This window comes from Camelus bactrianus, chromosome 20 (genome assembly GCF_048773025.1).
Source record: "Camelus bactrianus isolate YW-2024 breed Bactrian camel chromosome 20, ASM4877302v1, whole genome shotgun sequence".
Lineage (NCBI taxonomy): Eukaryota > Metazoa > Chordata > Mammalia > Artiodactyla > Camelidae > Camelus > Camelus bactrianus.
Genome location: NC_133558.1, coordinates 27,793,752 through 27,820,490, shown reverse-complemented (window position 1 = coordinate 27,820,490; position 26,739 = coordinate 27,793,752). Strand labels below are relative to the sequence as shown.

The 26,739-nt window shown below is 51.8% G+C and overlaps 2 protein-coding genes across 5 annotated transcripts in view; both read right to left on the bottom strand.

Moving 5' to 3' along the window:
• Positions 1–297: 297 nt before the first annotated feature.
• On the bottom strand, positions 298–13,367 carry GUCA1A (guanylate cyclase activator 1A). Of its 2 annotated transcripts, XM_045509306.2 has the most exons (5): positions 6,030–13,367; positions 5,454–5,784; positions 1,835–1,984; positions 1,381–1,474; positions 298–1,087 (listed from the first exon to the last, which is right to left on the bottom strand). In XM_045509306.2, exons 2-5 carry the CDS (start codon positions 5,652–5,654, stop codon positions 915–917), a joined length of 618 nt encoding a protein of 205 aa, XP_045365262.1. In that variant the 5' UTR covers positions 5,655–5,784; positions 6,030–13,367; the 3' UTR covers positions 298–914. The 2 variants fall into 2 exon arrangements, with proteins under 2 accessions (XP_045365262.1, XP_074204831.1); XM_074348730.1 differs by having other exon boundaries at positions 5,454–13,367.
• Positions 13,368–13,505: 138 nt separating this feature from the next.
• The window catches only part of CIMIP3 (ciliary microtubule inner protein 3), a 64,444-nt gene continuing 51,210 nt past the window's right edge, over positions 13,506–26,739 (bottom strand). For 2 of the 3 annotated variants that reach the window (XM_074348731.1, XM_045509280.2), the window contains one exon: positions 13,506–14,025. In XM_074348731.1, coding sequence (XP_074204832.1) covers positions 13,696–14,025 — 330 coding nt within the window. In that variant the 3' untranslated portion in view covers positions 13,506–13,695. Of the gene's footprint in view, positions 14,026–22,030; positions 22,264–26,739 lie in introns of all 3 variants that reach the window. The other variant, XM_045509281.2, reaches the window with a different exon arrangement.

Here is a 26,739-nt window from a genome sequence, read left to right as displayed (position 1 = left end):
ATGTCTCTCCCCAGGTGTTGCTAAAGTCGGGGTGTGCCAAGAATGGGGCTAGGGCCCACCTGAAACAGACTGCTCCACTTCCCAACCGGTGTCAGGTGTCACTGCAGCAAGAGGGATTTAGGTTAGACCAGGGATGGTCAGGACACTTGCCATAAGCAATGAGTCAAAATCCCACGGAGAACCACATGGCACCACATGCCATGGAGGGGCCAGTGGGGGAAGAATGAGAGTGTTGTGCTGTCACTTCTGAAGTAATATGGATTTCCTCTGGATAAAGGAGGACTTTCTATAGCATCATACCTTCTCTTAGTGTATTTTATTATAATGACGCTTAGCCTGTGAGTTCCTTGAGCAAGGGAACTGTTCTCTTTGCACATCTAATATCTAGCATTAATTTGGAGTAGGTGTTCAATAAATGCTTGTTGAGGGGAGGAATGAATCAACACAGACCACATAAGTAGGCTCTGGGATCCTGGGGGCAGGATGAGCGTGTGATACAGCGCCCAGATGGAGGCTGCAACCACCATGCCTGTGGGATTCCATGAGTCCCGGGGAAGCCCTCCTCTCTCTGCCTCAGAGCTTCCGAGTCTGGAAGAGTGGAACAGGAGAGACTAACTGGGAGAGCTGGTAAAAGCTGGGGGAAGTGCCAGAAGGGGCTGGGGAGGAGCCTGACAGATGCTGAGGACTGGGCCCAGCAGGGAGCGGTCACCTCCAGGCCAGTCACACAGAGGGTGCCTTCAATGTGCCCTGCTCTGGACCCCCACCCCTGCCCCTCTGCTGCCACCATGCGCCCAGAAGAGGTGAGCTGAGCCTTTAAGTTCAGTAGACTCTATCTAGTATTAAAACAACAGTGAGACACCAGGCACCACCACATACACATTCCCAGTCCAGAAGCAGCTGCGCGGTGGGCTCACTCAGCCAGCTGCCTGCGCTGCCTCCGCTTCCCCACTGCCAGCCCCCTCCTCATCCTGCTCTCCATTCTGGAGCCTGCGCACAATGCCGGTAAGGTCCAGGCTTCGGGTCAGTGTATCCAGCAGCATCTGGTCCTTCTGGACGCCCTCCATGAACTCCTCCAAGGAGAGTTCCCCTGGGGTAGAGAGAAAGGGAATCATGGGCAGGAGGTGTTCACATCTGCTGTCGGACGCCCAGAACTGCAGCCTTGCAAGGGGGCCAGAGCCAAGGCTGGGGGAAGTGGCTGTGAGCAGAGGAGGCCAAGAAGCCAGAGACCAAAGTCTGGTTCAGGGAGCCCCAAAAGCCAGCTCTGTGGCTGGGCCGGAGGCAAGTGGAGGAGGTGGCCAGCAGATGCCCCTCTGTGCTGCCCTCTCCCCTCTTGCCCCTCTCCCCTGGCGACATCCCTGGGGACCCCCACTGAGGCCTCACCATCCCCGTTGACATCGATCTTGGAGAACACTGTATCGGTGAACTCCTCTGCAGTCATGGTCGAGTCGCTGCAAGGGTTAATAGCTCGGATGGCCTGGGAGGGAAGAAGGGGAAGAAGTGAGAGCACCCATCCTAATTCATCTCAGCGGTGGGAGTGGGACAGAGAGTGCTCGTCAGGCTCCCAACACCCGTGGGGAGCAGAGGTCAAGGCGCTCGAGGCCTCAGGTAGAGCTGGCACTGCGCTTCCACGGACTCTTGGTACAGAAGAGGAAACTGAGGTCCAGGAAAGGGAGGAAACATGTTCCAGGTCACTCAGCTGGTAAGGGCCTCAGCCGCCACAGGGACCCTCAATCCCAGTCCTGCCCCTTCCCAAGCACGTTCTGGCGGCTGAAACCCCAGCCCGGGGCTCTCAGCCCCGGCCCGCACCTGCCCGGCCCTCTGCACCTGGAGTTACCCGGATGATGGTGAGCAGCTCGTCTCGGTCGATGCATCCGTTGCCATCCACGTCGTAGAGCTTGAAGTACCAGCGCAGCTTTTGTTCCACCTTCCCCTTGAGGACCAGGCTGAGCGCCGCCACGTACTCCATGAAGTCGATGTAGCCGTCCTGGGCGAGGGGCGTGGCTGCCTGAGCCCACTCGTGCCCGGGACCCGCCCCCGGTCCCGCCCTCAGAGCCCCGCCTCCAAGGCCCCAGATGCTGAGCAGAGACCCCGACCCGCGCCCCTGCCCCTTGGCGCCCATTCCCTTTCATCCTCCAGGACACCCCGCATAGCCCACCCTGCCTGCCCCAGAGGTTGCTGATCAAATCTGATAAGCCAAGCCCCACTGGGATGTGAATGGCTGGTGCTGTCTCTTCACAGATACTTTGATTCTGGCAGTCACCGGCTGCTTCCCTGTGATCCTCAAACTTGAGCCCTTTCTGTCTGGGATGGAGTGCAAGATGTGTGTAAGTGGGAGGAGAGACACCGACCCCCGCAGGGATGGGGACGTGGTTTGGATGAGCTCTAAGGAGCCCGGGTAGGGGCTAAAGGTAGATAGGGAGGCACATAGCCCCTTTCTCACCCTTCACTTTATTCTTCGAGCCTCAGCGAACGCTACTGCGTGCTGTGATTGACTGAGGATTCAGAACTCAGTAACACAGAACGCTGTCCTTACCAGAGCGCAGTGCTAAGGATGCAGGTTTGAATCCTGGCTCCACCCTCTCAAAGATGTGGGATCTGGGACAAAGGATTCAATTTGTCTCTGGCCCTCAAATTCCTGATCTGTAATAGTTATAACAGTACCCACCTCCATGGGATTGTCTTTGGCTTAAAAGAGTTCATGTACATAAGGCACTCAACTCTGCCCGGCACGTGGTAGGCACTCAGTAAATGTTAGCTGTTGTTATTACTACCATTTCTATTATTATTATTAAGAGATCGCTATGACATCATTCAGAGACAACACATCTGGTCAGGACATTATGGAATCACAGAATATGGAAGCCCCAGGCAAGGACAGCATGGGGGCTTCCTGGAGGCAGCAAAGCCCTCATTGAGTCTTGGAGGGACTGGCCATGGGGGAAGGTGGTTCAAGACATTCCTGTGGGATATTTCCCCAGGGCCCTCCAAAAGTTCAGCAGCTGACCCTCTGCCTGGCCCTGCCAGCCCTACAATGGGGTCAGGAAGCAGGGAGCACAGGTCTGCCTCTGCCCACCTCCCCTCCAAACTGGTCCTCCAGGTCACACTCCCTGCTTACAGCTGTACCCTTCAACCCTGCCCACCCAGCACAGTACCCTAGGAGACAACTCTCTTCTACCTCAGGGCTGGCAAACTTTATCTATAAAGGGCCAAATAGCAAATATTTCCGTTTTGACAAGAATGGTGTGTTGTGTTCTAATTAGACTTCATTTACAAAAGTAGGCCAATGGGCCATTGTCTGCACTCCCCTGTTTAACTCCTCTCTGTATCTAAACTTCCTATTCTTGTGTCCCATCTCGTAGCCAGTCTGCTGAACTGCTTTATGCACGTGACAATGGGCAGGAGGAATGTTGCCCTATGTGATTTATGCTATTGGTGTGGACAAGGCACTTCAGATGTCACAAAGATGCCCTTCAGTTTAGCAATTATGTATTTAAATTAATGTATAGTATGTAATACATAACTGTTCCATAAAACTCATAATTTCTCATATAGTCATTTACTCATATAAAAATATTTATTAAGCACCTGCTGTGTTCCAGGCACTACTCTAGGTGCAAAGGATACAGCAATGGACTGGCAAAAGTCCATGCCCTCGTGGAGTTCACATTCCAGCAGGAGAGACAGACAGTAAACACAGTGGCTAAATGTTATTCACTGTCATGTATTAGAAGATGAGACGTGCTCGGGGTGGGAAAAGGGGATGACTAAGAAATGCCAGGGTCGGGGCTAGTTCCAGTTAGATAGGACTGAACCCAGAAGATCAGGGCAGATGGCAGTGGGAAGGAGACAGTTGATCAGAGACTTGTAGCAGAGACTTGTGAGCCAAGCAGAATTCTGGAGGAAGAGTCCCAGGCCCTAAGACGGGGGTGTGTGTGTAATTGAGGAGGTCAGATTTGGGACAGTACAGGTGGTGCTTGCATGTGTCAAAAACTGAAGAGATGGCATATGAATGACTCAGGGTTGATGGGTTTCCCCTACATGGTGTCATAAGTGTGGTTTTAGGGGTTCCTTTGGAGACATGTCTTGACCCAAAGGGTTTCCTTAGCAGGTGACAAGCCCAGTTATTTCAATGCACTTGGATGTAAGGTGTTGAGACTCAACCATCGACTCTGCCCCCTCCTTTTCAGGGAAGATCACTTCCTCTGGAGCATTTTTGGGGTCCGGCATGATGATACCATCCCTCCTGGCCTTCAAACCTCGGGCTCCAGTATTCTGCCCCTGGTGCCCGTTACAAGAAAGCCCTCGGGCACGACGATGCTGCCCTTGAGGCTAGGACTCAAAGCCCATAATCTGCTTTGGTCCCTTGATCCTAATATTAGTGAGTTTTAAATAGCCTCTGAGCCCCAGCTTTCCCTAGAAGCATCACCTACGATGGTATTGGGACCCTCTGGGCAGTGAGGGGAGCCAGGAAAGCTCTGGGCAGCCTCTCCCTCGCCTGCAGTGGACACGTGGCAGCATCATGTCCTCACCTTCGTGGGAGCACCAGCCAGGGTGGGGACCAGCAGGGGTGGGGAACTGGGTTTGTGGATTTGGGCTCTTTTACCACCACATTCTGACTGAATTCTTCCAAATAAATGGAACAGATTAACTAATGCTCCCAACATCCATGTCAGATTTGGGTGAATAAGCTGGGGCAGTAGTGGGGAGGAAACGGGCTTAATGGGTGGCCCAAACCCTCTTTTGGTGCCCCCTTCTCAGGAAGTCCTCACCCAATGTGTCCAGGTGATTCTTTGAGAAGACATATAATGTGACCACCGTGCAGACCTTCAGTCCCTCTTAGGATGAACAGGTGTCACTGGGTATTTTGGAGTTGGAGTAGTCTGTGTTCCCTGGTGACCAGGCAACCCTGACTGTCCCCAGTTCTAGTGTCCACAGACCATCACGGGTGACCCAAGCAACGTGGGCTTGCCCATCCCAGACCAGCCGGGCTGAAGCTCATCACTCTGCTCTCTGCTTTCCCCGCATCTTCCTCTTGCATCCCAGGAGCATCTAAAGGCCTGTGCAAAAGCATCACGCACAGCGCCAAGCACTTAGAAGGTGCTTGACGACTGTCTTGCAAGTGTTCACACTTGTTCTAGAGCAAACAGAGTGGGTGTGGAAGAGGCAGAGGAAGTTGCTAGGTTCAGCCTCCGAGTACACTGATCGGGGCTTCTGTCTTCCCCTGGAGAGGGAGGGACGAGGGCTGATTCATCTCTGAACCCCCAGTGCCTGGCTCACAGTAGGTGCTTAATGAACATGAGAAATGTGGAATCCCTGATGTGGACACACAACCTCCCAGATAAATAAAGACCCAAATAAACGGAAGTCACTCCTCCAGCTGACACCTGCTCCTCCCCACCCCCTTGCTGGCCAGGGGCGTCCCTCCAGTGCCCCCCACCCAGACCCCTGCTCACTTTGTTGAAGTCAAAGGTCTCAAACATCTGCTCCACGTACTGGGTGGCCCACGGGCTCAGGTTCTTGAGGCCGAAGAACTGACGGAACTCGTAGAGGGTGAGCTGGCCGGAGGGGCACTCAGTCATGAACTTCTTGTACCACTGGTGGCACTCGGTGCTGCTCAGCTCCTCCACCGACTTACCGTCCATAATGTTCCCCATTGCTGAGGCCGGCGGGAGGCCAATGCCCAAGATGGATGGGCTCTTTTCCTGTACCAGGCAGCCGGGCTTTCTAACACTGGGCCCGCCTCGCTCACGGGCCTGAGTCCTGCAGATCTGAGCAAGGAAGGGCCTGATGAATCAAAAAGTACAGGGAAATGTCAGGAGGAGGTGAGCAGAAGGGAGAAGGTAATGGGGGCTGCACTAGCCTACACCCAAATCTAGGGGCTGCCAGAGAACTGGTGTTAAAAGTCCCCACTAAATCCTTGCAGCCAATGGAGACCGCCCCTTGGGAAGAGGAGTGAAAATAGAACAAAGCTTATAGGAGCCAAGGCCCCGGATTACAGCCTTGAGATGTAGGTGAGAGGATTTTCTTACCCAGTTTGCAATCTCCTTATCCCTTCTTACTGGGACAGAGTGGGTGGCCAGCCAGCAGCTGTTCTGATCCTGTCACCTCCACTCCCTTCTCCTCCTGTTTTGAAGGGTCTCAGCATTTCTGGTTCCTGCTCTCAGATGTGGAATTGAGGTACTGATGAGATAGAGCTGGTTTCTCTTCCAGAGCTGGGCTGACTGTGGCTTCTTGATAGGGCTGCGGTGTACAGTTATCCAGGCTGTGCACTGCACTTGACTGTCACAACTGAGGGTTTCCAATCACACCAAGGATAGCTAACATATGAGAGCATCTGGGTGATGCAGAGTTTGTGGGCTTCCAAGACAAGTCCTGAGCAGATAGAGGGAACCCCCTCCTCCATAAAACTGCACAAATACACATAGCCACACACACACACACACACACACACACACACACACACACTAACTAGCTCTGTTCTGGCCACATTCTCATATTCCTGGAGGTTACATCATTCCCATCCTAAGAGGCCTGAATTCCACCCTCCATCTGGCTCTAAACCTGACACCATCACTCCAGCGCAGGGGTGATAGGAGACACTGAGTGTGTGCCCAGGGGCCTGGGGTGTGTGTGAGTGAGAGCAGGCACGCAGGTGCATGGGTGTGCTGCTACCTGCTGGTCCTGGAAAGCTCCCAGGCTAAGCCTAGGGACCCATCTAGGCAGGAACAGCTTTCTCTGACCCCTCGTTGGATGCTCTCTGACCATAGACTTTAAAGTTGGCTCATTTACAGAGCCAACATTTAAGTGCATTTAAGCTGCATACTTAAGCCCAGAGCCAGCACTCTCACTGTCCTGCCCCTTCCCCGTTTCCCTCCCTCCTCCACTCTGCAGACCTTGCCTGGTCCCCTACCACAGCCAGAGGGAACCACCACACACATTTCTGCTTTCCCCAGCTGGCCCTTGGATACTTACCCAAGTTGTACTCTGAGGCTTTTGCACAAAAGTGTCTCTTATATTTGACAAAAGGACTGCCTTTTGGGGTGGCTTGCTACCACAGCTAATCTACCCTATCCTGACTGATACAAAGGCTGTGCAATTTTAAATACTGCACAAAATGTTATGAGTCTTTCTAGCAAAACTAGGCTGGCCGAGCTCCCCTCAGGAACCCCAACTGCCTGGGCCCCACCAGACTGCAAGCCTGCAAGGACAGGGTTCTTTACTCCAGGCCGTGAAGTACTTTTTCTTGAGAGTGAATACTCTGGAAGATTTTTTAATATACATGTATGTATATAAATATACTCCTATTTATATAAATTATATAATATAAATATATCATCACATATAAATTCACTTGTATAAGTATGTTATACAATCTGTATATTAGATAGCAGAGTACATACATACGCACCTCACAGTTGGCCAGGTTATGCATAGTAACTAGCCACTCAAAAATCTCTGTGGCCTAAAGCAACACAAGTTTATTTCTTACTCACACTACTGGCTGGGTGACCTTAAGCAAGTACCTTAATATCTCTGGGCCTCAGTTTTCTCATCCTTAAAATGGAGATAATGGCGCCCACCTCACAGGGCTGTTAAGAGGGTTAACTGAATTGATACTAATCTATGAAAAGCATCTAGAGCAGGCGCTGATATCGAGGAAGAGTCCCACATTAGTTATTTCATTCTTTTGTATCCATTACATCTGCAGGTCTGGCATGCTGTTGACTTTAGAACCAGGTGCTGTTATATTACATCTTGGGCACAGCAATGTCCCTAGGTTAGAGCCTCTTGTCCCTTTAGCCCCACTCACTGCAGGCCCTGGACTGTTAGAAGACCTGTGTGGGGACAGACATCGACCTGTCTCACACAGGGAACTCTCCAGCTGCGGTCAGGCTGTAGAGATGGCAGAAGCCTTCATTAACACCTTATTAGATCCAACTCCATTCCCAGCTCTCTGCCCCCTTGTCTGCCTCTATGAAAGAGAGGCTAGAAAAGCAAGAAAATTGTTTTCCTAGCCTCTCTTGCAGCTTGTGGTGGCCACATGACATGGTTCTGGACAAAGAAATGTAAGTGAAGTTCTGTGTGATTTTCTGGGGAAGCTTTGCTTTCTTGATAAAAGTGATAAAAGATGCAACTGGTGCTGCCCTTTCCTACTTTTGCCCTTGAATGTGGATGCAATGCCTGGAATGTAGCAGCCATCTTGTGACCATGAGGTTTCAAGCAGAGGAAAGGGCCGAGAATACCAGAGATGGCAGCCATCATTGTTGAACTGCTCAACCCATGGCAATAACCAATGCCTCAACCCACAGTCCTGGTTATGTTTGAAAAATAAACCCCTATTTACTTAAAAAAAAAGCAAACTTGAACCCTCAGATACAGTTTGAGGATAGAGGCCTCAGTAAGTTGGTGATTCTTATGCAATTTTGTGAGAAAAGTGTCAGGCTACCCATCTAGGAGGGTATCCTGAGAGCTGAACAGAGAGAGGACCAGGACCTGGAGAAGGTCAGCTTGGAGAGATGGTCCAGCTCTGTCGAGGAAGGGCAGTCACCGCCTTCCAGCCACCAGGGCCAAGTTCTCTGTATCCACAGGCTGTGCCTCCTAGCTTTGCAGATGGAGGAGCCCAGAGTGATGGGGTCTGTCTCACTAGACACTGCTCAGCCCCAGCATCCCTTCCACAGGAGGACAACTCCTTTCAGCAGCTCAGGGCACATGGGAACCACCGGAAGCAGAACGCTGCTATACCTAGGGAGGGATCTCAGCTCCAGATGGAATGAGACAAAGAGGTCCTGAGAACTAGAGGAGACTGGGTGGGCTGCTTCTCTGACCATTCCTTTTGTGGCATCTGCCACATATAACCAGGGGTGGGGCTGGGGTGGGGAGATGTGTGCTCTGGGCCAGATCTGGCCTTCCCCTGAGAGCACTTTTCTTCCTTTCCATCACAGAAACTACTGGTTGGTCTTCTTGCAACTCTTTTTGCCCATTATCCTGAGAAAGTTCATTCAAAGGGCCCAGAGCTAAGGATGCTTCTTAGAAGACCAGAGAAAGACTGAGACGAGGATGACATTAACACTGTTGTCCCTGTCACTTGTGTATTTGGTACCTGTGACCAGAAGGAAACAACGAAAATGTTAACAGGCTCATCTCTGAGTCATGGGATCACCAGTGATTTTTTAGATCTTTGCTTTAAAAAAAAATCTGTATTTTAAAAAACGATTCATAATAAACATACATTATTTACATAACCAGCAGATAGTTATTTTTGAAAAAAAGAAATGGGAGTGTTTCACCTCTCTTTCACCTTAGGGGATCAATTTAAGATACATTGCAGGGTTGGGGTGGGGAGAGACTGGGGTCTGCCTGCTTTGATCAAGTTCTCCAGAGCATTTTTTTTTGTCAGGGGGGCAGGGTGGGCTCCTCCACTGAACTTGCTTGGGGCCCAGGCTGGAATCCATGTCCTTGCAGAGCTCCCTCAGGCCCACGGTTTGAAATGAAGGGGTAGTGGAGAAGGTGGCTACTCATCTTTCCCTACTTACATCCTCCTCACTCTTCACATGTTAGTACAAAATCCCCCTCCTCTGTGAAGCCTTCTGAATCTCTACAGAATTCACCCTTCCAGCCTCAGCATGCTGACATCTGGCTTATGAGTTATATTAGCTTTTTATATTATATAACAAAGTACCACAGAGTCAGCAGCTTAACACTGTGTATATTTATTATCTCACAGCTTCTGAGAACCAGGAGTCCACCAAGCACGGCTTTACTGGGTCCTCTGGCCAGGGTCTCACAAGGCTGTAATCAAGGTGTCATCTGGGTTGTGTTCTCATCTGAAGGCTTGACTGGGGAGGGATCCACCTGCACCTCATTCACGTCATTGGCAGAATTCATTCCATGTGGCTATAGGACCGACAGCCCTGGCTTTTTGCTAGATATCATCTGGAGGGCACTCTCAGGTCCCAGAGGCTGCCTCAAGTTTCTAGAAGCTGCCTACAGTTCCTTGTTACATGGGCTCCTCAACACGGCTGCTTATTTTGTCAAACCAATGGGGAGACTCTCTCTCCCATCTGCTAAAATGGAATCCTATACAATGCAGCCTAAATCAGGGAGTCACACCCATCACCTTTGCCATATTCGGTGGGGTAGTAAGCTTCAGGTCTCTGCCACACTCAGCGCGAGAGGCTAACACAGAGACGCGAGCAACAGGAGGTGGGAATCATTGGAGGTCACCTTATGGTCTATGACGGTCACACTTCTATAATAACATAGACATAAAACACTCATTTATTTCTGAAATTATAAGCAGCTGTTTGATGCCAGCCTACCCTCAGGAGCCCAGCAGCTCCCCTGTAGAGGCCACTGTCTATCTCTCTCTTGCAGCATCCCAACCCCTAGTACCACGATTCCACGGTCGTGTGCTGGTTATTCTGTTTGCCCCTTCCCCACTCATTCTCCATCTTCCTCTGTCTGCTCTGAGCCCCAGGAGGCTGACCTCTGTGGACTGGATCACCTGGGCACCCTGGCCCTCTGGCTTCAGTTGGGTTCATCCATTGAGAAGCACTGAAGGAGACTGGAAGGAGGGAAGAGAGAGAGGCTGGGTGTTTGTCCCCCTCCCTCCCTGGCTGGGTCAACGATGGGCCCTGGGCCCTGGTTGCCTTCTTCGACCCTCAGCTGCAGCTCCTGCCAGAGCCCTCTCTAGCCTCCTGTGACAAAGCTCCTGCCTTCTACCCTCTGGGCACACCCTCAAGCCCCTTAAATATGCCCGCTTCTCTGTGAACAGTCCTCTCATTAAACTCTCCTCAATTACCTTTTATTTTTAACTTTTTAAAACATTTATTTATTTATTTATTTGGGGAGAGTGGTAATTAGGTTTAGTTATTTATTTATTTTTTGGAGGAGGTACTGGTGATTGAACCCAGGACCTTGTGCATGCTAAGCATGCATTCTGCTACTTGAGCTATACCCTCCCGCCACTGCAATTACCCTTCTGAGAGTAACTGCCCCTGAGACTGACAGGGGCTTGAGTGCAATAAAATATTACTGACTGAATTAATGTGTGCATGATTAAAGAAAGGATTAAAGAAACCTAAAGTAGGATGGAGTTATCATCAAACATCCACGGTGTTCAAGGCCCCATGTTAAGCTTGGTGAATAGGCTCGCAACAGCCCTGGGGAGCGGACGTCATTATTTCTATGGGCAGAAAAATCACATTCTGAGGTTCACAAGAATTTTAAGGGATGGTACCAACGTTTTTCCACCGCATCACCTTGCTTTTAGCCTGAGTCTTGACATCTCTGGGGAAAGCCTGGATGGAGCCAGAGGACCCTCTAAGCCCCTCAATCCAGTGCCTTCCCCTGTGGCCCTTCTGCCTGAACAGTCCCACTGACAGCGAGCTGGCTCCCATCGGTCGTGGGGCTGTAGCCCCATCTCCAGCGCAGGTGGAAACAGAATCCCACGGCTTCCCAGTCCCAGAGCCCAGCCTCTCCATCTCTAGTGACCTCTGGCAGTCCCTCCATCCTTCCCCCAGAGACATAGATGCCAAGTCAGAGGGGACTGGGGTCCATAACAAGGCATCCACAGGAAGAGGCGAATACACAGGAGGGCTACAGAGAGGTGGAGTGGGCGGCCCATGCAGTGGACACGTGAGAGAGGTCTGTGGGCTCCCCCACCACCACCGCTGCTCTGTCTGTAGGAGCCTGTCCTGGGATAGATGCCAGGCCAGGCAGAGAGGATCCACTGGGCTGAATTATGCCCGGAAGAGGGAGCAGGTGGGGTGGGGTGCAGAGGTGGAAGCCATGCCCGGAAAGCCTCCTGGGACTCCCTGACCCAGACCCACGCAGCACCTGGGCCAGCTTCTCTAAAGGTTTTCTGGAAGCTTCCATGGAGGCTGCTCTACCAAGGTGAACCTCAAGGGGGAGGCCTTCTCCAGGAGAGAGGAGGAGGCGTCAGTCAGGGGAGTAAAGATGCTGCCGCACCCGACCCCGAGAGGCTGTCAGGTCTGGGAGGGCAGAGATGGTTCCTGTTCATCTTTGCAGCCCAGGGACCCAGCCCGCACTAGGTGTTCAACCAGTGTCTGCTGGATGGCTGACTGGAGGTAGAACTTTGGGTCGTATGTAGACTGAAGACTGGCATTTATCGCTGCCTCTTTTCAAAAGCCCACTAAAATGGCAGTAAACTTTAAAGCTGCAAATCCACAGAGACCAAGAGAGAGAAGACAGCAGATGAGAGGTTCTAATAAAATTTTGGACACAGAAAGCGGATGGATGAGTGGTGTCTTATCAGTGAGCGGAAAGTTGAAACCTAAGTGCTTTCAAAGAGAGGGAGGATGTGGAGGTTGGAACACACACAAGGCCTATTCCTGCCACAGGACTCCGGAGGCTAGGGAGGTGGTTGCAGAGGGTGCCCTGAGGGCTGGGGTGCAGGACAGGGTGGGCAGAACAGACGCCTCCAGGTGTCTATCCCCTTCTGACCCTGGTGGAATGTTGTTCTGGAGATTTGAACTGGAGAAGTCCTAGCCTCTAGGTATATCTCAGGAAGAGAGAAGGGCTTCTCTGGAAACTGGGAAGTTGGGGGAAAGTCTGAATATGAAGAGACCCTCCACTCCCCAACCCCCACCAACCCAGCTCCTTCCCACACTGGCTACGTAAACGCCAACATCCAGGCAGGACAGAACTGGTCCAGATGCTAAATGGCCTGCTTCCAGCCAAGGATCACCAGGCATATACTGCTTCTCCTAGAATGAGATGTGATTCCTAGAAATGAAACCACCCAGTGGTGTGCTGGTAAATATTTAACCACTGGCTCTCTGGGGAAAAAAAAAAAGAAACCCTAATTTGTAGGCGTTTGCCAGTTTCCGTGGTGTAAATACTCTCACCGTGGCCAATTTCAAGCTACCAGGGTGAAGTCACTGGTTGTGGAGTTAGGAGATGCTCAACAGTCGGCTCTCACAGGCCAGACTGAGCTGGTGCCAGCCCACCATTGGATCCACCCCTGGATGGCCGTGACCAGGGACTCACTCAGACCGCTGCTATGAGTCAGGTGCCCTCTGCCTTCATCCCCCTTCTCTGTCAACCATGGTCCAGGAGCCTAACTAACCTTAGCGTCAGCTCTGCTGGGCCAGAGGAGACACTTAAGGTGAGAAATCCATCCCTCACCAACAAACCACAAATCAGAAGAGGCAGTTTTATGCAAAACTGGGGCTGGAGAGGAAGCCCCCTGGAGACCAGGTCTGCTCCCTGAAATACTCTACCAGTCTCTAGTGTCTGCTCCAACCCTAGGTCATGGTCAGTTGTTGTTGGAGGGGTTGCCAAACCTGAACCACTGTTGGTGTGGCCATTATGGGTTTTGCTTGGGACTCAGGCTCTGGGGGCACAGGGAGTTGGGGTTACTTTTGGGGGAAGGGGATGAGAATCAAGTCCTTCCAAGTCTCAGGCTCCTGGACATAACCTTGCTGTCCAACACCCCTGAGGCCTCAGTTTACCCCTCCACAGCCACCCATTCAGATGCCAGAGAAAGGAAGGACAAACTTTTAATTGTTGCTGAGAAGCAAGACCTCCTTTTGCCATTGTTGATGGTGGCCAGGGCATAGCCATCGGAGCCTGAGCACTTTCTGCTCCTCTGAGAGTGAGCAGCCCCTCCCCCTGGGGCCTGAGATCGTCAGGGTGAGGGTGCAGGATGGAGAGCTTCCGACTGGCACAGGCCTACGAGCGCCACAAGACCAGGTTGGCAGGAGGCACGTCGAGGCGCTTGCGGGTATGGTCAGTGTCCCGGCGGTACAGGTAGCCACAGGTGGGCTTCTGCAAGGTGTAGAAGGGGTTCAGGGAGTTGGAGTACTGGGAGGTGTAGAAATTGAACCTGAGCTTGTCCGGGTTCTGCCCCCTTGGGTCCACCACCACCGGCACATAGGCCACCGCCAGAGTCTGCTCACGATCCTGCTTCCACGACAGGGACAGGAGACGGTGTGGAGCTTTCACCTTTTGGCCTGATGGTGGCTTTGGCCCATGGCTGGGTCCTGACTGTTTCTGTGAGTCCTGGGATGAAGGAAAGATAGGGGAGAGCTGCTGGGGCGTCGGACACTGGGACTTTGACTGTGGGAACTGGGGCAGGAGGGAGGGGAAGGGGGCACTGGTCAGAAGCCCGCAGAGCTACCTGGAGCCCAGCTCTGCTGGCCGTGGAGCCAGACACCTCCGGACAGGGGAAGGCCTTCAAGGTCCACTGACTTGACATCTACTTCGGCAGACCTCAGTGTGCTTCTTGGAGACACCTGCCAGCCCAGAGGCTGGGACCTGGGGGTCATCTCAACACCCCCACTGCCCCTTCCCCCTACATCTGGTCCATCCATCAATGTCCTCCTCATCATCCGCTCCACCACTCCATCAGGCCCCCATCCTCTCTCCCCTACAGGTACTCCAGCTTTCTACCAAATCTTCCTGCCTAATCTCTTGCCTTTTCAGCCTGTGGCTCATACTCACACAGAATTAATCTTTCTATATTAAGGGCCAGATCACATGGCTGTCCTCAAAGCATCTTTTGCTCTCTGCTGCCCAGAAAATAAAGGCCATGGACCCCAACCTGGAAGGCAAACCTTTAAGGACAGGGCTTCCCCGTCCCTGTGTTCTAGCCATATGGTCTGCCTGTTACCTCCTGGTCATACCGGTCTTTCCAGGCCTCCACTGCCTTTGTTTAGGCTGCTCCCCCAGCCCAGCCTGCCCTCCCTCCCTCCCATCAGGAAAACTGTCTTTCCCTTTCAGCCCTGAGCTCCTTAAGAGCAGTACTCTCCCACCCTTACCCTTGACATAACAGCCTCCAAACTCCTATTTCTTCTTTTACTCCAGACCAAAGCATTGAGTGAGTGAGTACTCAATAAATATTGGTTCAACAGAGCTGGATTCTAGTAAGAGGTCGCTCGCCTTCCAACCAGCCAGCCCATTCTATTTTGGAACCTATGTCATTGTTACAGAGTGTCCGCCACCCATCACCCGTAAACACTCTTGGTTGATGTGGTGTGGAGGTCCAGCCTCCTAGGAGTCCCCCATGCCCCTTTATCACATTGTACTGATGTTCATTTGCTCCTCTGTCACCGCCCTTCTCCACCAACCTGTGACCAAATAGTCTTCCTCACCTGTGAACCCCCATGCCGCGTCCCAGCTGCTGGCTGTCCTTTCACTAGGGGGTCTTCATAGCCGTGACAGTACAACCCAAAGGGTGAGATGCCTGAGTGTCAGGTGGCTCTGTCCCACTCCCCCCAGGCTATGTCTGTCAGGGGGGTCCATTTTGTCCCTGCTGAGCCTTGCAGTCCCTGAGAAACTGGGAGGGAACCCCTTGCAGCAGAGTTACTGGGAGTTGAACCCCTGCCATCTTAAAAAAGAAATCCCCTGTTCTCAAGTCATAATGCTAGGCTCCTGTGCGTTTAATTTACAAACTCTTTGCCCAACTCAGACCTGCCTGGGGCTTTTCTCCAGGGCAGCCTCTGCTCCCATAGGCTCCTACCAACATACTTGTGCCCTCAGACCTGCACTTCAAAATTCTTCCTAGTCAGCAGCTCTCTTGACACCTCCTCCAGGAAGCCTCTGGTGCTGCAGCCTCTGCCCCCATCTCACCCTCCTCTGTGCCTTCAGGCACTCCTCTTGGGATGTGGTCCTTCCCTGGGCTCAGACTAGGGTAAGGCCAGGGTGTGCATTTTAAGGAGGTGCTCACACTCAGACTCGTGCAAGGGCACCTTGAGTGCTTCCTCAGAAGTATTTTGTGCCCTCAGTGCTGTGCTGGCCTCATCTTAATCCCAAATCATGGTTCTTCTGGGCTCTTGTTAATGTCCCAACAGCCCAAACGACTCCCAGAGGTCAGGACCACATCCTATTCACCTCTGTGTCCCTGGGGCCTAACCCAGCGCTGGCACACAGCCAAGCTGGAGACAGGGGTGAACGAGCATTCAGTAGCCCTTCCAGACTCTTCCAAGCTCAGCCTTGGGTTGCAGATTACAAGCAGAGGGGCAAACACTGGAAACGAGGTCATGACAGTGAGAGTCAACGATCGTTTTTCACCATGATTTCTGAGCACATCGCCAAACTCTAAGTGGACTATGTGCTGATCCTCACATTAACCTTTTAAGGAAGGTGTTATTAGCCCCATTTGTAATTGAGAAAACTGACGTAAGGAGGTTATTCCCACGTTTAGGCTAAGAGGGAGTCAGGCTGTGATTTGAACCCAGACCTGTGCTGGGTTCCACACCCTGTTTTCCGTGATATGTCCTGTGTCCACAGCACTGTGGAGACAGGGTCCGCCGTTCATTTCTGTCACCTTGCTAAGCCCTTGCCAGGTGTGCTGGGCAGCAGGTGAGCAGCCAAGGCGGCCCCTCCCCAGGCCCCAGGCTCGCTGGTGAGAGAGGCAGCTCCACGTCCCAGTGTGACAGGGATGCTGTGGGGTTCTGAATGCTGGATTTTGGTTCTGGCTCTTTGGCCCCTGCACAGATGGGATGACACACTGGGAAGTGTGAGGTTTATTCTATGAATTACCTCTGAGCACAGCAGAGGATGTGACATTAGTGGCTACATTCATTCATGCAAAGCTACTCCTGAGCGCCTCTTGTACACCAGGCTCTGGGTGTGCACATAACAAAGACACTGCGCTTCTGAACACAGATATGAAGCCCGGTGGAGCAGGGCTCCTCGGCCTCGGCCCCTTTGACATCTTGGGCTGGATAATTCTTTGTTGTGGGGCTGTCCTGTGCATCGAAGGATGTTTAGCATCAGCCTTGACCTCTGCGCACTAGATACCAGAAGCACCCTGTCCCTCGCCCCCTGCAGCTGTGACAGCCGAGAACTTTTCTCGGCATTGCCTATGCTTTCCAAGGGCGGTGAGAATCACGGCTACAGAGTCCGTGACAATTTCTTTATTTTCAGTGTTGAGGCTGAAGCCTGGCCCTGAAGAATTTTCCTTTCCTGGGCCACAGAGTTGGCTCGGGTGTTTTTGTGTTAAGCATGATTCTGAGGATGTGGGGTTCTTGTCCTCCTGACACTGCTGGAGGGCTCAGTCTGTAGCCACAGAGATGAGGGAACTGCCGAGGCCCCACTCCCCACCATCCCCTGCTCCCCAGCCATCTTGGCCACCTGGATCCTGCACCTCAGGCTCAGGGGCTGGTGTGAGGGGGGACCGAGGCATGTGCTTTCAGGAGAGTTGGGGGCTCTGACCAGAGACCCCACTGAGGGAAGGGCAACACTCTTTGCATCTACCATGTGCCAGGCACCAGCCACTCAGCTTTGCAAAAGCCCCGAAGAGGCATTTTGAGATGTTACTCCCATCTTTTAAATGGGGAAGCTGAGACTCAGGGAATCTAAGTTCACATAGTTAGTGAGTGGCGTGCAGGAACCTTGCAGAAGCCGCATGACCAGTGACAAGTTAGTGCAGGGCTCCCCTCCCTGTCTGCCCTGGCCCAGGCCCTGGGTCCCCCATCAGACATGCCCCAGCTGCTGCTACACTCAGGACCCTGGGTGGGGGACCCACGACCCCCAGCACATCCAGGGATGAAGGCCTTCACAGTAACTGGGGCAGAGGGACAGCATGGGGAAGAAGAGAGGGAGGAGGAGCAGGAGGAGGAAGCGCAGGCAGCCCCAGCCTTGCCCTGCCCCTTCCAGGGGCCCAGCCAGGTTCCGGGTGACTAACCTCAAAGGGCTGAGAACACCCCATCCCCTCCTTGGGCCCAGCACCGGAGGGAGGGTGGGGCCCGACTGCATACTTTCCAAGTTAACATCTGGTTTCATTTAACCATCTCCTCTCCTCTCCAGTCTTCCCCCGTCAAATGCACAGTCTGCGTACATGTGTGTGAGTTTTAGAGAACTGGTTCACAACCAGGGGTATTCCACCCCACAGCAGGGGACATTTGGCAATGCCTGGAGGTAGTTTTGGTGGTCACAGCTTGGCAGGGGATATTCCTGGTGCCTAGTGGGTAAGGCTAGAGATCGTGTTAAACATCCCGCACTGCACAGGACAGCCCTCACGGCAAAGAATGATCAGCTCACAATGGCAAAAGCGCCGAGGTTGAGAAAACTAGTTTAGAGGTTTAAGGAAGACCCCTGTCTCCCCTATCAGCTTCCTGCGGCCCGAATCTTCCCATTCCATGGAGGGCAATGATGCTTAAAGGGCAAGGAGAGGGTCCCACCAGCCCCTTCCCTCCCTTCTGAATCCAACTATCCTATTTTCACTTGGGTTTTGAGTGAGACAAAACAAGGAACCGGACCCCCTCCCTCAGTGAGCCCCTCTTGCAGGCAGTGCCCTAAGGCCTTTTAGATATACATTGTACATGTCTGTCCCTTACACTGGGGTGTAGAATGGGGGAGCGGGTGACTGGAGGGCAGGACTTTCTGCGTAGGGCAAGAAGACCTCATATATGACATTCCTTTCCCCGAAAGGGAAGACTCTCTGTCCTCCCCAACACTTCAGGCCCCCTGCCCGTCTGCTGGCCCAGCCCCATGCCTGACAGTTCCACCATTAGCACCTCGCTTTTTCATAGAAGGCCCTGTGCCCTGTCAAAATGCAAAATGCACTGGGTGAGGCAGCTGGTTACGCCTCCTGGGGCACCTGGTACTGGAAACGTGCCCGGGCTTTGGAGTTTCAAGGTCTGAGCTCAGGGCCTGACTCTGCCCTTACAGGTCAGGCATCCCCGGGCAAGTCGCGGAGCCTTTCTGAGCTTCAGTTGCCTCATTTGCAAAATGGGGGCTAACAAGTCGGCCTACTGCTGCAGCTCGTGGTGGGGGTGTGATGAGTCATGGGAAATTTAACAGCCAAGAGTCATTATTATCAGTCTCGTCCAGCAGTTCCACCAAGGTTTTAAACATGCTGAACCTTTATGAGTGCATGTTCGCCTCCAATGGGGCAGGGGGTCTGCAGGGAGTCAGTGAGGCGGCCACCAGCGGGCCTCGGCTTCCTCTGGGGTCCATGTAGCAGGGGGCCTGGAATTTAAGTTCCAGTTCTACCACCCACTGGGTACCTGATCTTCCAGTAATTTATAATTCGCTGTCCCTTTTTACCATCTATGAAGTGGGAACAGCAAGAGAATCTCTTGGGTTACCATGATTGAAGGAGATACTCCCCATAAGGTGCCTGGCCCTTCAGCACCACATCAACGTTAGCTGTCGTTATTACTTGTCACAAGTTTGCCTTGGAGATGGGCTTGTGCAAACTAACAGTCCAGGAAGTGTCTTGGGGAAGTGGAGAGACGGGAACCAGAGGAGGTAGATGGTGGCCCACCTCCTGCCCTTCTCCCCCAGGAGACGATGATGGCTCCACAGTAGGAACAAGAGTTGGGCAGTGTCACTGGTGCCTAAGCCTTTTGTAAGAGAACCCCAGTTTCCAGCCACACAGGAGGGCGGGGCTGGGGCCTTCATTCTCCTTCCTGCCAATCAAACTTCTTGTGACCTTGGGTTGCCCTGATCCAACATTGTGATGTCATCTCACCTGGGACATCCTTGACCAGGCCTTCCTTGGTGGTGAGATGGAACTTCTGGTGGCCAGGGGCTCCAGAGGTTTTCAGGGACTCTTGGGAGGGTACTGGGATGCTGAGGAGGGAGAATGTGTATAGGGCCAGGGGCATTGTGACACCTCTTTGACAACACAATTCCTTCTATCTTCCTACGGAGATACAGGGACAGGGCTGAAGGCTGAAGTTTCAAGGTCTGGAAGGGTCTTTTAACCTTGATAATGACTCACTCTGCAATTCCCTCTTCCCACGATTCCCAGGACCTCTGAGCTGCGGGTAGTGGGGTGAGTGGAGATAGGAGGAAGTCATACTAGTTATACAGGTACTTCTGAAAGTCCTAGTGTGACCACAGGCCCCCAATATGTCACCAGAAATGGTGCAGAAGAAATGTACCCAGCCAACTCTCCCTTCTCTTCCTTCCTCTCTTTCTTTCTACCTTCCAAATTACAGAGATAATGGATGGATGCATGGATGGATGGATAGATGGACACAGAAACCAGTGAATGGGCACACAGATGGAAAGATGCATGGCTGGATGGATAGGCAGAGAGGCAGGGGAGCGGATGGGCAGATGGATGGGTGTGGGTAGGGGGATAGATGGTAGATGGGCAGACCCTCCTCATTTGAGCCCTGGTCACCCTAGTCTCATCTCTTTCTATCGTTTCCCTCACTTTGCAGCAGCTACTTTCTTAAATATGTCCTGCTGCCTTCCCTCTGAGCCTTTGTATTTGCTGTTCTCTTTCCTGGACCACTTGAAACAGAATGTTAGAAGATGAAGGGATGGATGGATAGATGAGTAGACAGGTGGCAGGGTGGGGTGGCCATGAGTGAGTGGATGGGCAGATGGTCCGTGAGCGGGTATATGGCAGGTTGTTGTGGTATAGAGGATGACATTGCAGGCCCAGGAACCATACATTTTGAGCCTGAATCCTGACTCTACCATTTTACTAGCTGTGTGACCTTGGACGAATAATTGACCTCTCTGTCCTTCTGTTTGCTCCTCTGTAAAATGGGTGGACTTAATGTATCTAACTCATAGAGTTGGGCAAAGCACTTAGGACAGTGCCTGGCACAGAGTGAGCACTCAATAAATATTAGCTATTATCATGTTTAGGTGGGTGATTGGACAGATGGTGAGGCTGCTGAATTGGCATCTTGTCCCCTTCCGCTGACCACACATACCTCCTTAGGGTCCCATCTTCCTGATGATGCCAACTTGGTGGGCACCTTCCAGGAATGTGTCAGAAATGCCACAGGCAGGAATGCCCTGGGCTGTTCCCTGGGCTTGGTGGGGGAGGAGCGGTGAGGGAGGTGGAGACAGCTGGTGACTTCCTGCCCTCGCCACACTGGCTTGGGCTGGGCCTAGGACTAGGTTCCTTCCTGGCACCATGTCGGCGCTGACTGTTGGTTATTAGGTAGACTTTGGGGCCCACAGGCAGGTTGGCAGTTGGGGTGTTAATGACTTGGACGCTGTGCTCAGTTCTCACACCCTGATGGTAATACCCCTAATTTCTGAGGAGGCTGGGAGGAATCAGGAGGGGAGGTAGGCAGGGAGGAGGGTGGAGGAGGGGCAGCAGCTGATCTGCAAGGCTCTGGGGCTGACGATATCTTGCCTGAGAGAGGCAGGGAAAGAGGGAGCGGGAGCTGAGAGCAGAGCCGGCCAGCTGAGTGGTGGGAGCTGAGTTATATTGTTATTATAATTTCTAAGCTCCAGACAACAGTGAATCAGTCCTGCCTCCTGGAAGCCCACCCTTTCTCTGACTCTGTCACACGCCTAGCAAGACCTTGTGTTATTCCTCATCAAAATTCCTAGAAGGTAAGGACTGCGATCTGTACCCCACAGTGCTCAGTGGGTGTCTGGGAAGGATGGGCAGAGCTGGTGAGACTCAGGGCTGACTTTGGGAGCTCAGGCAGACCCAGCGACCACTCCCACCGAGGCCAGACACACAGCCTCTGCCCCACCTTCTCTGCCGTTGACCTGCAGGCACGTGGATTTCGGGGTCCTGCTCCCGCCTTGCTCTAAGTAGATCCGGTTATTTGAACGTTCTCTCTACTCCTCATTACCTGCTGTATGATTTGGACAAATTACTTAACCTCTCTGACCTTTACTTGAGTCTTCGTTGGACTTCAGTTACAGGGAGCTGAGTTATTCCTACAGCTCACTTCGTGGTGCATTATCCTCACTGGTCCATAAAGGCCTCCTCTCTTGTAGTAATTTTCCCACTTTATCTCCAATCTCCAACCACATTCTCCACCCACCCCAGCCAGAGGCAACCATTCTAATGTGCTTAATGAGTATCTTGTTCACATGTGTTCTCGCAAAATAAATATTGTTTTGTGTGCAGGTGGTGTTCATGTGCATGAGTGGTTTTGTGTATTTTAGATCTCATCCTGTTGTTTACTTTGATCGCTACCTGCTGTTTTTAAGATCCATCCATGTTACTCTACGAGCATCTAGTTCTTGCTTCCAGTTGCTCTGCATCCCCTCCCCACCAAGGTGTCTCCAACTCTCCATCCCCACAAACAACACTGCAGTAACATCACATCCAGGTCCCCTTATGCACCTGGGTGATGGTTTCTTTGGGGCCTATTCCTAAGAGAGAACTGACTGGTCCTGGGGTATGAGTAGATGTCGTTTGAAGTCTTCTTTTCTCCATCCATAAAATGGGTGGCTTGCCCCCTTTCTTGCAAGGCTGACTTGATGATAATGGGTTAAGGCATGTAATCCACACAGCCCAGGCCTGACACAGGAATGATGCTCAGTGAATGGAAGAGGCAGCTGCTGTTTCTTCCAGGTCTCAGGGAGAGAGAGACAGACAGAGACAAAGACAAGCTGGACTCAGGAGAGGTCGCATGAAAACACACCCAGGGCTCAAAGTCCCAGTTCAAGTGTTGGTCTCCAGACCCCGTGAGAAGTGTGTGGGGCTGTGCTGATTCCCAGAGGGTAGGGATTGCTTTTGAAGGTTAGAACCTCTCACGTCAGAGCACAGGACTGTGCAGAGGAGATGGCTGTGCCCAGGATATGCTTCCTGCCTCCCAGGGCTCGCCTCCCTTCCCTCCGAGCCTCCCCATGCAGGAGGCACCAGACAGCCTCACCTGATGTTCTGTCTCTGCTCTGCCAGCCGACGTGCATTTTAACCAGAGGAGAAACTGAAATGGAGCAGGACCCTACGGGGCCGTCCCAGGACAGACCCCCCACCCTATCCCATCATGTCCTCTTGTGTGTAGAAAAACTATAGTCAAAGAATAGATTTAATCAGGGAAACAAGAAAATACAGAAACAAAGAGAAATAGTCAAGCAAAACAAACTAATAATAGTTCAGTCATTAAACAAAGTCAAGGACCTTTAGTTCCTCCTCAAGGGATATAGATAATATTCTGAGCCATGTCCTTTGAGCTGTCTTGTAGGCACTGAAACCCACACCAGGTGGAAGAAGTTAACTGTACGATGACCAGACTGTAGCCATGACATATGCTGCCACAATTCCAAGAACTGACTTCAAAGAAATGGAAATAAGCCAACCCTGGAACTGAAGGTTAACTGTACTTAATCAAGATGACGCTGATCAGACCCCTGCATGGCTTATCTGCAAGATGACTGTCAGAGCTGACTGTGCTGTTCCGCATGCAGCCCCCTCCCTTCTCTTGTACACCCCTGAAACTCACCTTTAAAAGCTCTCACCCACTGACTGTTGGGGGTGGGGGGTTTAGCCTTTGAACAAGAGTCCACCCCCCACCCCATGTCCCCATGCCTCCGGAATAAAGCAAACTTTCCTTTCTACAAACATGTGCCTCTCTTTGTATTGGCTTTCGAGTGGTGAGCAGCTGGACCTGCGTTTTGGTAACAAAACCACACCTGAGTAGAGGATCCCACTATCCCATTTTACAGATGGAGAGACTGAGTCTCAGGAAGACTCCATGGTCTCAAAGGAGGTTTGTGGCAGAAGGAGCACCAGACTCCACATCTCCAGGTTGGTCCCCACCCTCCACTGCGTTTTAAAAAAAGAAAATTGCATTCCATACTAAATTATGTTCTTTGTTATTTGTAGAGTTTTATGTTAAAACAAATAATCTACCAACAGAGCACATTACTGAAAAGTAAGGAACCGCACAAGTAGTCCCGGCACCCCCCTGAACCATCTCCGCCGTCCTGTTCCCTGCTAACCCCTGGCTGTTCACAAATACGCTTCATCTACCTCTAGTCACAAACTACATGAAATTTTGTTTTTTGCCTTTGTACTTAACAATCTTCTTCTTCTTCTTCTTCTTTTTCTTTTAATACACACACGTGATTTCAGATTGTTAGATGTGTTTTACAATGGGATAGTTTTGCCTGGCCGTCAAGGTAAACTTGTAGACACCTGCCCTACTCGGTTTCCTGGGCACCGGTGGAATTTTCCGTCTTGAGGTTCTTTGTGGAATCAGTATGGCTCTCTTGCAGCCTCTCAGGGCTTCTGTTCCGTCTTTGCTGTTCTCTGTTTAGCATCTCCATGCCCACAGTCAGGGTAGGGAACAGGGGCGGGAGCACGCAGCTACTAAGTACCCGCATGAGTCAGACTCTCTGCCCGGTACCTTAACCCTCTATCTCGTCGCATCTCATCACAACCTGACATTAATAGCCCCTGTTTTACAGATGAACCAACTGAGGCTCAGAGAAGTGGAAACTCAGCCAAGGTCACACCCTTGCTAAACAGCAGAGTCGGGATTCAAACCTATTCCCCAGCAAGGATCTCTCCCACTCTGCCCACCAACAGAACCCATGGTTACAAAGGGAAATGAGTCTTTCCCCAGCATCCCTGAACATACCACTCCCCACCCTAGGCTGGACCCTGGGTCCTCACACTCTCAGGTTCCAGGCAATGACTTTGAGGCCTATCTCAGGATGTAGGAGTCCAACCTAGCCAGACTTCCTTCTAGCCTGACTGCACCTCCTGGCACCTGCCCAGCCCAGGAAAGCTGAGAGTCGGGGCATTGAAGCCCATGCTCCCTGCAGACTGAAGGAAAGAGTTTTAGGAGCTGGCTTGGTAGAAGGGTCTCTGGCCTGGAACAAGAGGCTGGCCCAGGGGCCCTGCAGCCCGGTAGCACGTGGGAGTTGGTGTGGCAAGAGTTCTGACTTCTGTCCCGTCCCCACTGGAGCGCTAGGTGCAGAGACCTGGGGTTGGGGGAGGTGACTCTCAGGGTCTCTCAGCCCGCCCTTGCCACACTCAGAGTGCACTCCCCCAGCCAGGAGTGTTTGGCTTTGTCGGAGGAAAGACCACAACCTTGCCAAAGGCCTGGCTGGGTCTCTAGGGAGAAGGCAACTGCCAGGCCCCAATCCCCCCCTCATTCCAGGATTGCCCAGTAAAGTCTTGGAAGTTACTAAGTAATTGTGGAGCTGAGGTTTAATTACAGGATTGGGCCTCCGGCTGTTTCGAGGGGAGCCTGTGATTTGGCTGTTTCTTTTACTGGGGGAGCAGGTGCTGTTATTACATGGAGTAGGGCTCAGCAACAACAGTCTAGGGGCGCGGAGCCTGCCCCAGGGAACCGCCAGACTCCCCACCCCACCGGCACTGGGATGGAACCCGGGTGAATGGGTGGCGCAGGAGCAGGGAGAGTCCTGACGTCCAGACTCTGCAGCCTCCAGACCTGGTGTTCATGGGCCACCCTGGCTCCCCCTTTCCCTCCATCCTCAACCAAAACTAACCCAAAATGCAAGGGGACCAGAAGGGGGAGAAATGAACAAACCCTGACGGAGTGGCCCCTGTGCGGGCACTTCACACCCATTATCTTATTTAATCTTCCTCACAACCCTCCCCACTGGTGCTGTTTTTATTCCTATGTTACAGATGAGGGAACCAGGCTCAGAGTTTTTTTGTTTGTTTGTTTTGTTTGTTTTTTGCAAACTTCCCTATATGCAAGCTGTTTGCCAAGCCCTTCCTTTCTTCCTAAGAAATATTCCACGGCAGGTAGGTATAGCTCAGTGGCAGAGCACATGCTTAGTATGAGCGAGGTCCCTGGTTCAATCCCCAGTACCCTCGTAAGAAAAAAAAAAAAGAGAGAGAGAGAGAAAACAAATGTCCCACAAACTAACAACTTTATTCTTTTACTACCCGGAGTACACATGTCCCCATCTTCCTTGCCTGCTTGTATCCATTAACCAACTGATTAACCAACTAACCAATCAATGAAGCAGCTGCCCATAGCCCCTCAGCCTCCACTTTCTCCTTCCCCTAGCCCTTCATCCAGCTGTTAGATGATCCTTAAAATACAGCTGTTACCACCAGTCACCTTGCCTGCTCTGTCACGAGTACCTGTTCCCCCTGGTAACCACTGACTCTAGGCCTGAGCTTCTCAAATCCTACCATGTTCCTGAATCACCTGGGGGTCTTGTTACAAAGCAGATCCTCTCTGGGTACCAGTAATGCAACAGCTCACTGACTATTCTAATGGCCTTAAATTAACAGTCTGTTTTACAAATGAACAAACTGAGACCCAGAGACATTGCCCAACATCCCGGATGGAGGCAGAGAGCCTCTGTTTCTAGGAAGATCCCAGGTGATGCAGACGCTGCCAGTTTGTGGCAGACCATACTGCTAGACTAAACTCTCCTGCCCAGTTATTTTTTCTTTAATTTTTAAACAGCAAATACATTTACCTGGTTGGAAAATTAGAAAGTGTGAAAAGGCAATTGGTGAAAATTCCCCCTTCCATTCCTCTCCCCACGATTGCCAAGCTCCCCCCACCTTCACCTCCAGTAACAACTTTGACTAGGTTCTTACCTGTCGTTCCAAAGTTTCTCTGTGCCAAAACAAGCAAATAAGATCATACTTATCCTGCCCCAAATGGTAGCATACACATGCACTGTTTTGTCAACAGTTTATCACTTTATCTTGTAGATAACTGGATACAGTTGGCTGACTCATTCATTTTTAGAGTTGCATTTTTATTCTATTGTGTGAATGTGCCATAATTTATTTTACCAGTCACCTTGGGCTGGACAATCTGGGTTGTTTCCGATCTTACCAGATGACCTTTTTAAGCCTGTCCTACTCTGGCCAACCTTGCTGTGACCTCCCTCCCACCCTCCAATCCCCATTTCCACCATCCCAAGTCTCTGCAGAGATCTTCATTCCTCTGGCGTGCCCTTCCCAGATCCTCCACCCCACCGATTGCTCCTCCTCTGAATTTCTGTCCCTTTGTTAGCCTCCTCCTCAGCAATTACCTCTCTTCTTGTGCTTTCCCCTGACTCCCCAAATAGATTAAAGCAACCTGAACTCAAGAACCATGTCTTTGA